General features: G+C 37.2%; 1 protein-coding gene across 2 annotated transcripts in view; it reads left to right on the top strand.

The window, feature by feature from the left end:
• The window catches only part of EFCAB7 (EF-hand calcium binding domain 7), a 38248-nt gene that overhangs the window by 7579 nt on the left and 15050 nt on the right, over positions 1 to 15619 (top strand). The window contains exons 3-7 of one of the 2 annotated variants that reach the window (XM_077825311.1): positions 2486 to 2697; positions 4372 to 4458; positions 5445 to 5640; positions 6524 to 6648; positions 12843 to 12984. In XM_077825311.1, coding sequence (XP_077681437.1) covers positions 2486 to 2697; positions 4372 to 4458; positions 5445 to 5640; positions 6524 to 6648; positions 12843 to 12984 — 762 coding nt within the window. The remainder of the gene's footprint in view (positions 1 to 2485; positions 2698 to 4371; positions 4459 to 5444; positions 5641 to 6523; positions 6649 to 12842; positions 12985 to 15619) is intronic. The other variant, XM_077825312.1, reaches the window with a different exon arrangement.

Here is a 15619-nt window from a genome sequence, read left to right as displayed (position 1 = left end):
TTTAGGGGCACTGTATTCCTTTTCCTCAGCTTAAAATTCATTACCTCCAGACTTTCATTCTCTTTAATCGTAGTCCATACCTACAACATGTGAGCTTTTTACCAGGAAGCCAGTTAGCATGTAAATCTGATGGTTTTAGATTGACAGCTTCTCTCCAAATACCAGTACTTGAAATACCATTCTCTAACAAGCATACTCTTTCAGCATATGACTCAGTCTTCTGCAGACTGACAGAGTTAAGATAGAAGCCCCTTATAACATCGTAATTATGGTTTTAAAATAAGAGTGGTGTGAACAAATGTCTTCTCTTTTATATATGTGCTGTGCCTTTCATCTCTATCCATATGCCACTTGGGCACATAGCAAGTGTTTAGGCATTTTGGTTTCAAGGTCAGCTAATAAAGGGCAATTACTGGTTCAGGCTCCCAGTCTTCTCAGAGCTGCGTGTGAACTTTTTTTCCCTTTTAAACTTGTAAGTGTTAAGAGTCATTATAGGCTTGTGTAAAAGCTTAGCATAAATCCTGGCAAAGAATCAAATCAGTGGTGTTGAAGCATCTGTAGTTACATGATGTTTGGTTAATAACACAAACTGTGCTATTAATTTAGAGCCTGCTCCGACAAAACCTTAGAGGAGTCATAGTTGCTCACTGAATGTACGATAATATAATGTTCTATCTTGTAACTCAGGTATTTAGCAGAATCCAGTTAAAGAAACAAAAATAAAAGATGCGATTTAAACAATCTTTCAAAAATATAGTCTTGGGAGATATGTTTGTAGCAATCACTGATCTCCCTGGAATGATAAATGATACGGGTAGCAGAATCTTGCAGTATATTTATCAAAAAACATTTATTTAAATACAAGTGAATAATCAGCTCATGAAGGGTGCTAGATTGACAGCCCGCGAGACTGGGTTATCCACATAACAACACACATTGAGAATGATTGCCCTTTCTTAGCTGACCTTGAAACAGAAATGCCAAACAAGTGGCTATGTGCCCAAGAGGTACATGAATAAAGACGCAAGCTATCCCATATTCACCAGCCTCCACTCTGTGCCCATTTGGTCCTGGGGGGGAGGGGGGAACTCACACATTAGATTGGGAATAAAGGTGCCAATTATGAAAAGGGGTTCTTTAGAGATTCTTTCTTTATACTGCCCACCTACTAAGAATTGTGATGATACCACCAGTTTATTTCAGACAGGCTACTGAACAGCTCTGAGCTGGTAAAGACTTAGTTATTACAGATCTGGATAAAAATCAAACTACTGACCTACCTAGAGAGTTTTCCTAAACCATCTAATTCTCTGAAGTGGGTGGGGGTTATGACATCGTATTAACTAGACAGCATATTTGAGTTTAGCTTGAATTTAAGATAATACCGTCTTCACATTATAAACTGATGAAAGCCTAATGTAAGTGAAGATTTTTCAGAAGCTAGCTAGAAGTAGCAAATCCAACTTCTGCAACTACCATGTACAGGAGCAGTGGGACTTGTTGCAGACATGTTATCGGCTTTATTTTATTATTAATTTTACTATCTAACAGTTTACTGGGAATTATTTTTTTTCTTTTTACATTTGAAATTCATGTTGTATAATCTGAACTATTTGATTGATACAGAAATAATTCTACAGCTCATTTATGGTAGGCTGTGCACTGAGAGCCTGACCCAATTTCTATTAAAGTAAACGGAAAGACTCTCATTGACCTCAGTACATGGATCTGGCCCAGAATTTGTGGCTTTACAAATAACAGGTTGTTATATTAAATCCTGCGGATTACACACAGTGGGCCAAATCCTACATTTACTACTGGGGGTGGGGGGTTAGGGAGGAATTTCCCTTTCAGGTCAGTGGGTATTTTACCTGATTGAGTGTCTGATCTTGCAGGTCTTACTTTTGTGAATAGTCCCATTGAGTTCAGTGGTTCTACGTACACAAGTAAGAGACAGCTGCTGACCAGATCCTATGGGCTAAATTGTGGCTTTGCCACACCCTTGTGTATGAGGCAGCACATAGTTCTAGTAGCACTTACACCCAGCCTGTGACTCTTTAGGTGGGAGGAGGAGTACTCTGTGCTAACCCTGTACCTGGCACAGTGTACTTCCTCAGTATGCCAATGAGTGCATTGGGAGGGAAAGAAACCAAGGCACTACCTATTCTCACCAACATGTACAGTGGGGATGTAGTACCCCATCAGAGGCTTAAGCTTCTCTTGCACCCTCTTCCTTCCCAGTGCGGGTGTGCAGAATGGTCCACCGTGTAGCATTAAATCAGGAACACAGGATTGAGTCTACATCCATGTCACAGCTACTGCAGTTAAGCAAAGGTTTATCATTCATGCCTACTTTTGCCTTTGATTGATTGGATTAAAAAAACCTGTCTTAACCTATGAACTGATTAAAGGATAGTTTGAAAAAATCATATATATTTTGGCTGTCAGTGTCAATGAAGAGTTGATATTATATTTTATTATGCAGTGCTTCAACAGGCTGGAAGAAATCCATCTCAGAAGACGGTTAATCAGTACTGGACTCCCCAGACCACCACACTGAATTTTGATGATTTTTGCAATATCTTAAAAAAAGAAAAACCAGCTACAAAAACAGAACTGCTCAAAGCATTTTTAAAAGTGGATACAAATAATGATGGATATATTTTGCACACTGAACTTTATAAAATTCTTACAATGGTAAGTATCTTGGAAAGTAAATTACAAATTTTGATATAGAGCTATAATTTACAGAAAATTGGTATAGTAGAAGAACCAATCTTTTTAAATTTTAAAAATCATAGAAACAATCCTGAATATTCAAAAATTGATTTTTTAGGGGGAAACAATCTATATCTGAAATATTTTAATGATTTCTTTTTAAGTGTCATACTCCCTTGGCTATCTTTCTCTCCCTCTTTCTTATTTTTTTCCCCTTACAGTCCTGAAATTGTATGGTCAACCCAACTGCTTCTCTCAGTTCCAGCCCATAATGAATGAAGATCAACTGAAAAATAATTAAATTACTTTTTTATAAGAAAACACTACCTATCTGTCCCGCACTGATGCAGCAGGATTGGAAGCATATAGCCCTTGCTAAGTTCAGTGCCTAGTTCTGTTTTGTTCCAGCAACTTCTATGCAAATCCCTTGCTTTTGAAAGGGCCTTTTGCAGTCCTATGGGACAGTTTCATTAGCTTAGTAAAGTTTATTCAGTTATTATCCTCCCTTCACACATATTGTCTCATTCCTGCATGCTCAGAAATAACTTCCCCCGCCCCCTAAACATAATGATGGGGTCCATGATCCCTTTACAGCCATGACAAAAATACCACATTACTGCAGCCATACCTCTGAGCTCAGGCTCTTACCTCATCAAGTTGCACAATGTAAACTGTGATAGGGCTAGAAGCATAGTGCATAGCAAGGTTGTGTGTGAATTACAGTGAAATAGCTTGTTGCATACTAAGTGGCCAGGCCATGTGGACCGGGCTGCTGCTCACTAAAAGTTCCATAGTATACTTCGATGTGTGCACTATGGAGCATTTAGTGCGAAGCAGCAGGGTCCAGTTGGACAGATGGCAGGACCCTTAACAATCAGGTGCTGTATGGGTACAAATATCGATAGTAGCAACAACAGGGAAATGATCTTTGTGTAGTACAAGGTGAAAGGAGCAGGTCTTGAATGTAGCTATAGCCAACACCAAGAAGTGCTATAAAATCAGTAGGTCTAATTTAAAGTAAATCCACCATTTTATAAGGAACCGGTGTAAAAGAACTCAGCATGGGCTAAATAAGTGACTAAAATGTAAAATATTTTTAAATTAGCTCTTGGTTGTAATACATTAATTAGAGTATATGTAACAGTGGGATTGAACCTAGGACCTCTGGAGCTAAATGCATGAGCCAAAAGCCACCTGTCTGTTAGTTAAGATGGTAGCAGACTCATTAATCTCTAAATGGTCTAGTTGCCACTAGTGGGGGACAGAGCACCACCCAACAGGCATGGGTTACATATAAATATTAATTTAATTGACTGGGAATTGCTATGCTACAAATCCTCAGTGCCTGGTACACCAACTAAAGTCAACGTTAGTTCCACACATGGAGGGCTTGTAGAATGGGACCTTGAAATTGCATGAGCTTAGTTATTCATCTTCCAAGTATTTAGTAGTGTTTCAAATACATTAAAATATCATTTACAATGCTGATCACTATTTTGGGGATTTAAACTCAGACCAATGTAAATGTGCTGCAGATAAGATTTCTGGAAAGAATGTTAAAGTATTCCTATTTCCTTTGTATAATCTTCAAACCAGTGATGTCGGTGAACAATGTTCTTTAGTAGGAACTGATATTTAAACTGTTTATCACAGAGAGGTGAGAAGATGACTGTAGAGGAAGTGAATGCCATCACTAAATTGGCTGATGTAAACAGCAATGGCAAGCTTGATTATAACCAGGTATGGTAAACAAGGTGACAATATTTTTGTATATGATGTTGGATTAATCAAATTCTATAGCTACTTCCTAAGACACACTAATAGGTTTTAGTGCAGATATTTTAAGGTTTGCAGATTACCAAGTGCTGGGGGGAGGGCTAGTTTAGGTGATATGGTTCCCAAAGGACTTAATATTGTTATTATTTATTTTATTTATTTATTATTAGTATTGCCATAGTGCCTAGGAACCCTTGTCATAGACCAGGACCCCATTGTGCTAGGAGCTGTACAGATAATATGGGAGCACCATTTCCCTGGCGTACAATGCGCTTCCTTTGATAATATCCTCCAACAAAGGTCACTTTGTACTGGTGAACCGAGCTATGCTCAAGGATGCAACCTGGTTCCAGGGATGGGACTGGCAGCAGTAGCAGGTCAAGAGTGGCAAATGAGAGCAAACCTGAATATTCAGCATGGATTAGCACTGTAATGCCTTTTTAATCTATATTATAAGTACGTTCTTGGATAATATGCAATTTCTTTTGTGGGTGAGGTTATCGCATGTACTCGGCATCTATTTTTCAAAGTAAAATATCTCTTCAGTTTTATGTTATTTCAGACTGCACCTCTAAGCAATGTCTAAATTTTAAACAGTCAAAGTCCACAAAAGACTTGCACCATAAAAACAGTTTCACAGAAAAACAGCAACCCTCCATTAAAAATTAGACATAAAAACAAGTCCGCAAATGTCTAGCAGATAATATAAATCATCTGTTGGGGTGAAATTCATATTTCATTTTCACTTTATAGTGTGACCTCTCTACTGAATCATGGCTCCATTTTTACTATGTCACTTGAGAGTGGTCATTCTGATTCATGAAAATAAAATGAGCATTGTTCTTCAAGAGAAACTAGATTCCATCTATTGATTTATCCTGTGCTTACTAATGTGTGTGTTTTCCCCTAAAACTGTATTAAAGAATGTTTCACATTTTCATTGTGCAAAGTTTTGTAAATTATACGTGACAACCAATGAGCAATGTCGTAAGACTGCACTAGAGAAACTAGAAGTTGACAGTAGACTGAGGCGTCAGCAGTTTGGAAGTCAAGTTGAAACCTCCTCTGAAAGGGCAACATCACCAATATCAAAACCATCATCAAGGACCACGAGGAAAACGGATCACAAGCCAGCACCAAAGAGAGGTATTACTTTTTATGCAGGGAGGCTCCATTCCAGGAGACAGGGCCCATTCTCCCAAGTGAATCAGCAGATTAAGTAACTTTTTTTTTTTACTTTTCTCATACTAGCACAGACTTGACTAATAATCATTTTGACTGTGGCAACCACAGAAAATCCCCACTTGGATTTCAGAGCCCCTTGCTCAAACGGACTTTGGCTGCATCTCTTATCTAAGACCATCAAATTTTTCTTAGGACTAAAATCAGTTGATTCTTGTGTGACACGGTCCAGAGCAAAGAGAGAAAATGAGCCTACAGATGTTGCAGTATGTCAGGGTATTTATCTCATATCCTGATAAGAAGTGAATCCTAAAACATTTATCAACAGGAAAGATATTAGCTTTCATTTATAAAGTAAGGTATTTAAACATGTGAGTAGTCTTATTAACTTCAATATGTCTACTCGTGCTTAAAGTTACACAAAGGCTTAAGTACCTTACCGAAGCAGGGCCAAGATTACAGGAATATAATGACAGTATATGAAATATCTACATTTGTACATAGAGTATATCGGTCACTTTTGGTTTCAATTCAAGGAAAAATCATGCTGAAATTGAAAAAATGCAAAGAAATGTGACGAGAGGAAATGAAAAGACTGGGATTGTGTGGTCTAGAAGGTTAAGAATACTTGCTTGACGTGTACAAGGAGGGAGATGGTGGTAGTGGGACTAGCCCGTGGTCATGTGATTAAAAAATCATAAGGGAATTCTGTTCATTAACATAAAGTTTTGTCATGTAGTTCTTTGTGTGTGACTTTGAATGCAAAGATATACAAATAAATACCATTTGTAACGTTCTGAAACAATGGAAAACAGCCAGTGTAAATAAATAAATATCTATGTTATAGGTGACAACAGAACTTCTTCAAGGCCATCATCAGCCCAAAGTTGCAAAGCATCCATTTCTTCCACTATCAGCATGGGCACCAGCAGTAACACAAATTCAGAGCTAATTGAGCCAAACACAGTAAAGGTACTCTGTATGTTAGTTAGTTCTGTTTAAATTATGCTGTTTTAGTTTAAGCACACACACTGTTGCATTTTAAATAGTTTTGCTCTGAATTTTGTCTCTTATGTTAGTAGTTTGTCAAGGACAGCTATACACTACAGAGATTTCATGATGCAAAATATTATTAATATTTTTATATATTGTTGGTTTTGCTGACATCCAGTTACTGAAAATAATTTTTCAGGTGTGAAGGTTTAATAGAACAAAGTATGTTTTTATAAATGAAACCACTGTTGGATAAAACATATAATGACTTTCTGAGAAATTTAAAATTGAATAATTTATTAGATTGGTGAGAACTTTAAATGCTTAAGTAGTCTGAAAGATTTGTATCATAAACCTTTATAAGAATGGTAATTGGAAATAAATAACAGATCTCCAAACATACTCAGTTCAATGAACATTAATTTGTAAATATATCCAGTAGCCTGGAAATATTGATTTTATATTTAGACTAATATGTTCTATAAGTATTTTTGTTTAAATAAATCACTCATTCAATATAAATTCCTGTGGGAGAAGGACAACAAAGTCACTTTGTTAAGTCAATATTTGTAGAGTGTTAATATTGATCTTTTTCCTTTGTTTTCCCTTTCTTGACTCAACCTTTACTAGTTTTCTTTCAACAGAAAATAATAGCTACAGAAATATAAAACATTACCTGGAAACTGCTAGGGTACATTAAAAATGTGCACCTTGAGACCTCTGTGTAAAAGGGAAAAAATGGTTATGACCACATAGTATAACTACTGCTGGAAAACGCAACTGATTGTTCTCATGAGGTACATTTTGTTTCAAATAACAACTCTGTATTTGTTATTGAACTCTGAAGTCCTTTATATCTTTAACATTGCTGGATAGTGACATTTGTTCTATATTAAAATTTAAAAACATGATCTCTGAGGAATTTTTTTCAATCTGTTTAGGTACCTGCACCCCCATGCAATTTAACCTCACTTCCAGCATGTTCAAACGTGATCTGTAGTGTGCGAAATCATATAGTTTTCTGATATTGGATCCCTCTTTATTTTCACAAGCAAATAAAGTTTTAGAAAGTGACCATTAGTGATTACCAGCATATCTTTCCTCAGAAATTAAACCAAATATTGGTCAATAAAAATAAACAGATGTCAATGGTACTGCTAATTTGTTGCATCCATACTACCTAAGGGCCCTAGCCAAAGCCCAGTGAAATGAATAGACAGACACCCAATGATTTCTTGGGCCTTGTATCAGGACCTAAGAGCATACATTGTTCTCATTCATTTTATATTCACATTTATTTTTCTCCAGAGTTCATCTGTTTTCTGGGACAATTAGAAAGTGTTGTTTTGGTGGACTTGGACCAACACTGGTGTTACTGGTCTGATAGCTGAACATAGTGTAATTAGAACATTTTGAACCTTTATACATTAAAATTGCCATGTAGCATATTATACCCTATGCACAGTATAACCCTTCCAACTATTCTTTATTCAGTGGAGCTGTGAGACAAATTCAAAGAAAGGCACGTCCAGTATTTTAAGGATCTAACAAACTATTTTAAGGAACACCACAGACTCCCAGCCATTTATCGTCTGTGTCCACAAAAAACTTTAAAAGGAGCCTCTTTTATCAAAAGCAAACTGTATAGATAATCTTCTCCTCCCTGCAGTCTGCACAGATCATGTTCTATGTGACTCCCACTCAGGAAAGAATAACAAGAATCAGGCATCAAGTATATCCAGGTAAAAACAGTTTGCAAAAAATTAAATATTGTTAAGTCTTATGAGGGCTGAGGATGGTCACTTGGGTCAATTCAGGCACAAGTTTGGAGTCAGGAGATCTGTGTTCTGTTCTCAGCTCTTCCAAAGACTACCTGTGTGACCTTGGGCAACTCACTTCAGCTCTGTATGTCTTAGCTTCTCAACTGTAAAACAAGGATAAAGATGCTACTAATTCACAGGGGTGTTGTGAAGCTGGTCACATTAAGGTTCCATTTCTAAATAGCTTGTAAAGGGTACATTCATAATCTGTCATGAGCATGTTCCAGACATGAATAGTATTATATATGGTTATGATTGTAGTAGTGGAAGGTGTATAGATGGTAATAAACAACCTGTTGGACTCTATCTGTACGTGTACACTGCCTGTGGGAAGTGTGATTCCCAGTGCGGGTAGACAGACTTGAGCTAGTGCACTACAAAGAGCAGTGTGGACTTTGCGGCACTGACGGTGGTTCAGGCTAGCCACCCGACCTCAAAGCTCGGGGGACTGGGCAGGCTTGTATTTAGGTGGCTAGCCCAAGCCAAGAGTAATGCCATGACATCTGCACTGCTATTTTTAGTGCACTAGCTCCAGCTGAGCTAGCACAAATCTGTCTACCCGCGGTGGGAATCACACCTCCCAACGGCAGTGTAGACACACAACAACAATCTGTAACGACAACAATGTAAAACATTTCTTTATTTCTACGGGCCATTATTAGTTAGTTAGTTCTCTATGCAGATTTAAAGCAAGACTAAATAAAAATCCCTTTTTTTAAAAAAATGAAAGCATTGTATCCTGTTTTCATATTGTACTGGTGTATCTGGCAAGTGAATCACTGAGAACAAGCTTCTCCCGCCAAGAATGCTCACCTTCAACATTCTGCTCTCTGTGTACGTGAGAAGCTCTCCACTGACATCAACAGGAGACTTGGGCACAGAGCAGAATGCTGAAAAAGAGATCTGAGAGAAGCCTTCTGCCCCAAAGCAACATAGTTATATACTTTTTTTATGCAGTTCATGTCCTGCATTGAAATGTAATGGAGAAAACAAAAAATAAGGACAACCAACTCAATTCTTAGTGAAGTGTGTGCCAAGATACTTCTGTGACCTATTTCTGAAGGGATAAATCCTACTTCCTCCGTGTGGCAGGGCCTCTTGCAGTGGAACTAGTCAGATTCTGTTTTGCAAGAGGACAGTAGGAATAGGATAGGTGTTGGCAGATCAGGACCGGGCACTGATCTAAAGATTTGGCTTGAAGTGTATGAATAGTCCCTTGCACTAAAGATGGCTTTTATTTGCATTTATGTGTAAGTAACTAGACATTTCCTATAATCCCCATAATGCTTTAGAATTGGAATGCCAATATATAAGATTTACATAAAATTAAGTATTCTACATTGATGGATATTGAAAGCAATAAACACTTTTCTGATGTCTTCTCACTGATTAAAGTAAACATAAGTGTATGTTTTCCAGTTTACCTTATATTTTGTGCTTTTCCATTTCACATTCTCCATTATGAATTGAAATAAAATACACTGTATGTAGGCTGAAAATCAAGCCGGGAAGGTATTCTTTAAGCGTTTATAATGCACATGTTTTTGCAATGTGATATTATTGATAAGTTAAAGAGAGTATAGCACCACCTCATGCTCTGTTTAAGCATAACAAGCCAGTATTTGAATTCTCAAAGGCTCTCAAACTATTTCATAGTGTTGACTGCATCTGAATGGAGAAAAATTGTCTCAAGACCCACTTAATTCCTACATTTTGGGATTATAGCACATCCTTGTGATAACTACCTAAATTACTTAACATGAAAAAGTAATGGTAGGAAAGTAGTAGCTGCCTTCCATGTGATGTTACAGTTGGAAACAAGGAGAACCACCAGATATGTAGTGAGGTGGCTTCCCACAGATCAGCAATGGTCTATGGATCAGTTTGGGAACCTCTGTCCTAGTAAGAAAGGGGAGGTAGGAAATTATTTTTAAAGAGGCATTTTTGTACGTGATAATTTATTGTATCATTTTGAAAAGATACAACACATTTGGGCTGCTCTTTAAACAATTTACTGTGTACCTTGAAATCTCTTAAAACCCAGTCCTACTATTTCATTAGTTTAACCCTTGAATTTCATCTCGCCTGAAATGTTGATTGTTTGTTTTTCAAACATTTGTGTAAGCTATTAAGTTTAGAGACTTAAGTGAGTTAACCGAAGGCTTTTGTTGCATTTCCTCAGCTGTGTCAAATTTCAAGGACAAATCTCATTTTGCGGCATAAGGATTTTAGGGTAAATAGAAGTTATGTGCGTACAACAGTTCACCTGGGAGGAATATTCTCCTCAGTAATGATATAGGGGGCTAACTTGCACATTCTTCCTTTAGCACTGATTTATGTTAATACTAATCTTAGTAAAAAAAACAAAAAAAACCAAAAACGAGGAGTACTTCTGGCACCTTAGAGACTAACACATTTATTTGGGCATAAGCTTTTGTGGGTTAAAACCCCACTTCATCGGATGCAAGTGGGTTTTAGCCCTTGAAAGGTTATGCCAAAATAAATGTGTTAGTCTCTAAAGTGCCACAAGTACTCTTCGTTTGTTTTTGGTTTTTTTGCTGATACAGACTAACAAGGCTACCACTCTGAAACCTGTCACTAATCTTAGTATAATTTTAAAATGTTGACCCAAACTTCTTTTATAGGTTTATGGAACTCCATCTTCCACTCAACCTCAGCCCCTTTACTGTTGATCTCCAATTGTTTTTCACCGCTCTTTCTCTCTCTGTCCCTCTCTCTCTTTCTGCCATTTGTTCTTCCCCATCACATTTCTAGGGGGCAGGGTTTGTTTGGCAAAGGTCAGTGTAAAACGTTGAACAGACTCTATTCAGGGGTCTCATTAAGATCAGGTCTTTTTCTTTCTACAGGTAAAAACCAAATAATTAACTACCTCTGTTAAAATGATTTTAAAAATATGAAGAACTCTAGAATGTTAGTCTTTTATATGGGTAGAACTTTGCAGTAAAGATGGTAGGTAAGAGAAGGGACTTGGATACCTAGTTCCCATTAGGGATTGCATGTCCAGATACCTATGGAACTTTGCATATCTGAGCTTAGAGGTTTTGGTACAGTGTAGGTTGAGGAATTCTGTTTAAATGAAAAAAGGATCTAAAAGAATTCTAAAACATACAGTTTGTTAGCTTCTTTTCAAGGGCTAAAAAAAAAAGTGAATTGAGCATAGTCTCAGTTACCACTAAAAAGTGATCTACGTTACAAACTGTAAGTTAGCAGAATTTGGCATGATTGGCAGGCTGAAATGAAGATAATGTATATGCTACCAAAGACTCTGCATGCTGAGGCTGAAATAATTGTCACTAGGGGTCAAGTTTGAGGTCATTGACATGGCAGTGTCAACATGCTTGCATCACAGATGTACAATAATAAAGTACTTAGAGTTTACAATAGTTTCCAGATGCAGTTTCCACGGTATGCATCTGATGAAGTGAGCTGTAGCTCACGAAAGCTCATGCTCAAATAAATTGGTTAGTCTCTAAGGTGCCACAAGGACTCCTTTTCTTTTTGCAGATGCTTCCAGTATCATAAGATTCAGAATGATCAGTATTCACCCATATTAGCTTATAAAAATAAAGCTGTTTCCAAAATTTTGTTAAGAATATTTTTCTTCCTATAGTTTTAAGTTATTGTTTCAGTTGGATTTGTTTCTCTGGTTTCTTTTTGGGGTGGTTCTATTATTTTGTATAATTATTTCTTAAAAAATGAATGATTCAGAGACTGTATGTGGAAGCAGAAAAAGTATTTTTGATAGGATCTGCAGAACTTTTTTTCTCCCAATAGCTGTGATGGAAATTTTACTTCTCTGTACTTTTATATTCTTTTTACAGATAATTAAAGCAAATGTACTTATCTCAAAGTGATATTGTGAGTCTTAATTTGTTTGTAACATACTGTTAGATCCTCAAATGAAAGATGCTAGCTATAAAAGAGCTTGATCCTGCTTCCATTGTCATTGTGGGTCCCAAAGGAAGACTTATGTTACTCAGTGACTGATTAGAGATATGCAGTTATGAATGGGCAGATCTACATATAGGGCCCAATCCTGCAAACACTTCCAAGTGTTGTACTTGGTGCTATGAGTCTAACTTAGGGTAGCAAATGCTATGGGCCCAATTCTGTGTTGCCCCTCACTTCGTGTAGTCATTACATCAGTGCAAAACACTATCTAGTCAGAATGGCTATAAATGGGTATGAAATACTATCTAGTCAGAATGGCTGCATTTTACACTCACTTTTCACTGATTGTAAATAGTTACATAAGGTGCAAATAATTTACTGAGAGAAAAGCATTAAAGACCAAGATGAACTTCTAATATACATATTTGGTTTTGTTTCCAGGATTGGCAATGTGCACAGTCCAAAGGATGCTTCTTCTTAGAGGAAGATGGTGAAATCATTACTCATAAATATAGGTTCTACTTACCTCAAAGGTCAACAGTATATATCACCATTAAACCTTTAAACCTTAGCCAGTTAGAAGGTAAGCATATTTATATTTTGTTTGGAGAATCACCAGGGAGGTCTGAGAAACTGACATGTCCTGCAGAATACCCTATGGAACTGGAATTGCTCTGAGACAAGGTGGATGAGGTAATATCTTTTAGTGGACCAGCTTAAAGCTCAAAAGCTTGTCTCTCTCACCAACAGAAGTTGGTCCAATAAAAGATATTACCTCACCCACCTTGTCTCTCTAATATCCTGGGACGAACACAGCTACAACAACACTGCATAAAGGGCCAGATCTCCCTACAAAAGATCTAGTATCTCCAGTAATGCAGTAGTGGACACCAGTGGTTGATGGTCATGGTCTAGCCTCGGATTTACAGTAATGTTATTACCTTTTTACCTAGCATCATGGAAAAATGTGGGTGGCATCTGGTCATGGGTGAGTTGAGTCCTCCACTGTCCCTCTGTCAAGTTATGAAGTTAGGACTTCTGCCCCTGAGTTTATAGTCTCCTGTTTAATCAATAAGGATATGATCTGAAGTCACTGGGTAGGCACCTGTTTCTTCAGTGTGCTTTGGATCAGGCCCTAAATTTGTAGCTTTTTCTGATCTGTCCCTGTTGCCTGTGTCTTTTTCATACACTGAATAAGGAAAGGTTTGTGTGTGTTTATATATATCACCCATATATATCTATAGCTAATGTGGGTGATCAATTTGAGGCATCTTAAAGTAACCTAATTTTCAGAAAGTGCTGAACACCCATCCTCTGAAAATCAGGCTCCTTTAAAGTGTCTCAATTTGGGCACCCAAAATCACTAGTTACTTCTGAGTTTCCCACAAGTTGTAAGCAAGCACATTTATTTACCTAGGTTGTTAATAACACATTAAGAATATTAAAAACACATGAGATGAACACCATCAACTTGAAGTCTCATCAATTTCAAAATATGAGTTTATGGTAGCTTCAATTACTGCATCTATCCCCTCCCAATTTCTTGTGCTTTTACAACCACACTTTTCTGTTTACATTTTTTCTCTCCCCTCTGTTGTTGTATGAAGAGCTCCAATATAAACTGACTATCATGAAACTGATTATATGCTGACAGATGCACAAAATAAACAGGAAAAAAATAGAGAAAAATATTTTTCTCTGATCTCTTTCAGTAATAGCTGTCTTAGGTGTTACTTGTAACAATAGTTGGCTAAAACTTTTCAGACAGGTGTGATCTTTGTGTTGACCATGTCCCTTTAAAATACAGTTTGCTTGTCACTATTTATGCTCTTTGTTTACTGTGTGCATTTTTCTTTGTTTAGTCAGCGAACATCACTGAAGTTAGGTATACTTCTGTTCATAGTCACCTTCACTCTTAGGTTCTTAGTATTGCAGTGTTGCTGTCCCAGATACTTGAGCAGTGTGTTTATTTGCTTAAAATTTGCTTTCAGTGGAATTTAAAAAAAATTCTGTAGACCTCAGATTTGATAAAAGCTTGTTATTTTAAAATTTAACTATTAGCAACAAATTTGATAATGTCCCTTTAATTGTTTTTTATTTTATTTTGCATGTTTTCTGGGAAACAAAGATACAAAACTCAGTTAGTGCTTCTTGTTTGTGCAGAGTGTCTTGTATTCCTAAATGACTGTGGTAAGAGCTAAAATGTATGATAGCATTTTATGATATTAAGGGTCTCTTCATGTTTCTATTATAAACCTTGTCTGAAGGGTTTGTAGCTTGTCCATTTAAATTTTCATCTGTCTGAAGGTAAGGGCCAGAACTGGGCAAAGCTGGAATATTTGACCCCTCTACAAGCACTCTGCACTCTATTCCTCCTACTAGCTCACCCAGCAGTGCATCCAGTCCCCTGGCTTGGACATTTTTCTCCAAAAAGCTGTCACTTTTTCCTGCTCTGTCATTTGTAACGGATGCTATTGCATCCCAAACATGCCTGAGAAACTTCTGTAGTGGCAGCTGCTATGCTGCAAATGATTCTGAGACGTAGCTGAGAATCAAAAGCTTCTATTGCATCTGACAGAGAAAAAGGAGGTGGTGTATTGACTACATTTGAAGCAGGAATATGTCTAGTAGCACAGCAATTCCTTTTTTATGAGAACTTCAAAAAAATCTTTGAGGTTTTAACAAAGGAGAGGGCAGTGCTTGTGGTATGTAGCAACAACCTAACATTAACTCACACAGAATTGCTAGGTGGGAGGGAAACTAAAGCCTGTACTGTGGTTTTGCTTTTGTTGTTAATTTGAAGACCACTAAGTAGCTAATTTGTTTGAGTGCACCAGGGCTTGAGAAATTGCACAAAATCAGATGGAATAAAATGGAATTATGCATAGTAGCATATGTAGGATCAGACCTCCATTCAAACTGGACCCAGTACAAATCAAATAGAAGTTTTGACTGTGTGCGTGTTAGGTGCTTGCAAGGTAAATCTCAACAATTATTGTGTCATATCCTTCAGAGACTTCTGCATCCCCAGAATGGTAACTCCAGGTATGTGATCCATTGTACAGTAGCTGAGTATATGTTGCAATTGTGAGTTATTTGAGGACAATCATGCTGATTTGGCATTCCACTACACAGGGATCTTCACTGACAGTGTATAGTATGAATACACATTGTGCTGTTTATTAAGATATTTTCTGCTCTATTAAATAAACAAAAGC

Source organism: Eretmochelys imbricata, chromosome 8 (assembly GCF_965152235.1).
Source record: "Eretmochelys imbricata isolate rEreImb1 chromosome 8, rEreImb1.hap1, whole genome shotgun sequence".
NCBI lineage: Eukaryota > Metazoa > Chordata > Testudines > Cheloniidae > Eretmochelys > Eretmochelys imbricata.
The sequence above is the reverse complement of the archived record's forward strand: the minus strand, read 5'-3'. Positions and strand labels throughout refer to the sequence as shown.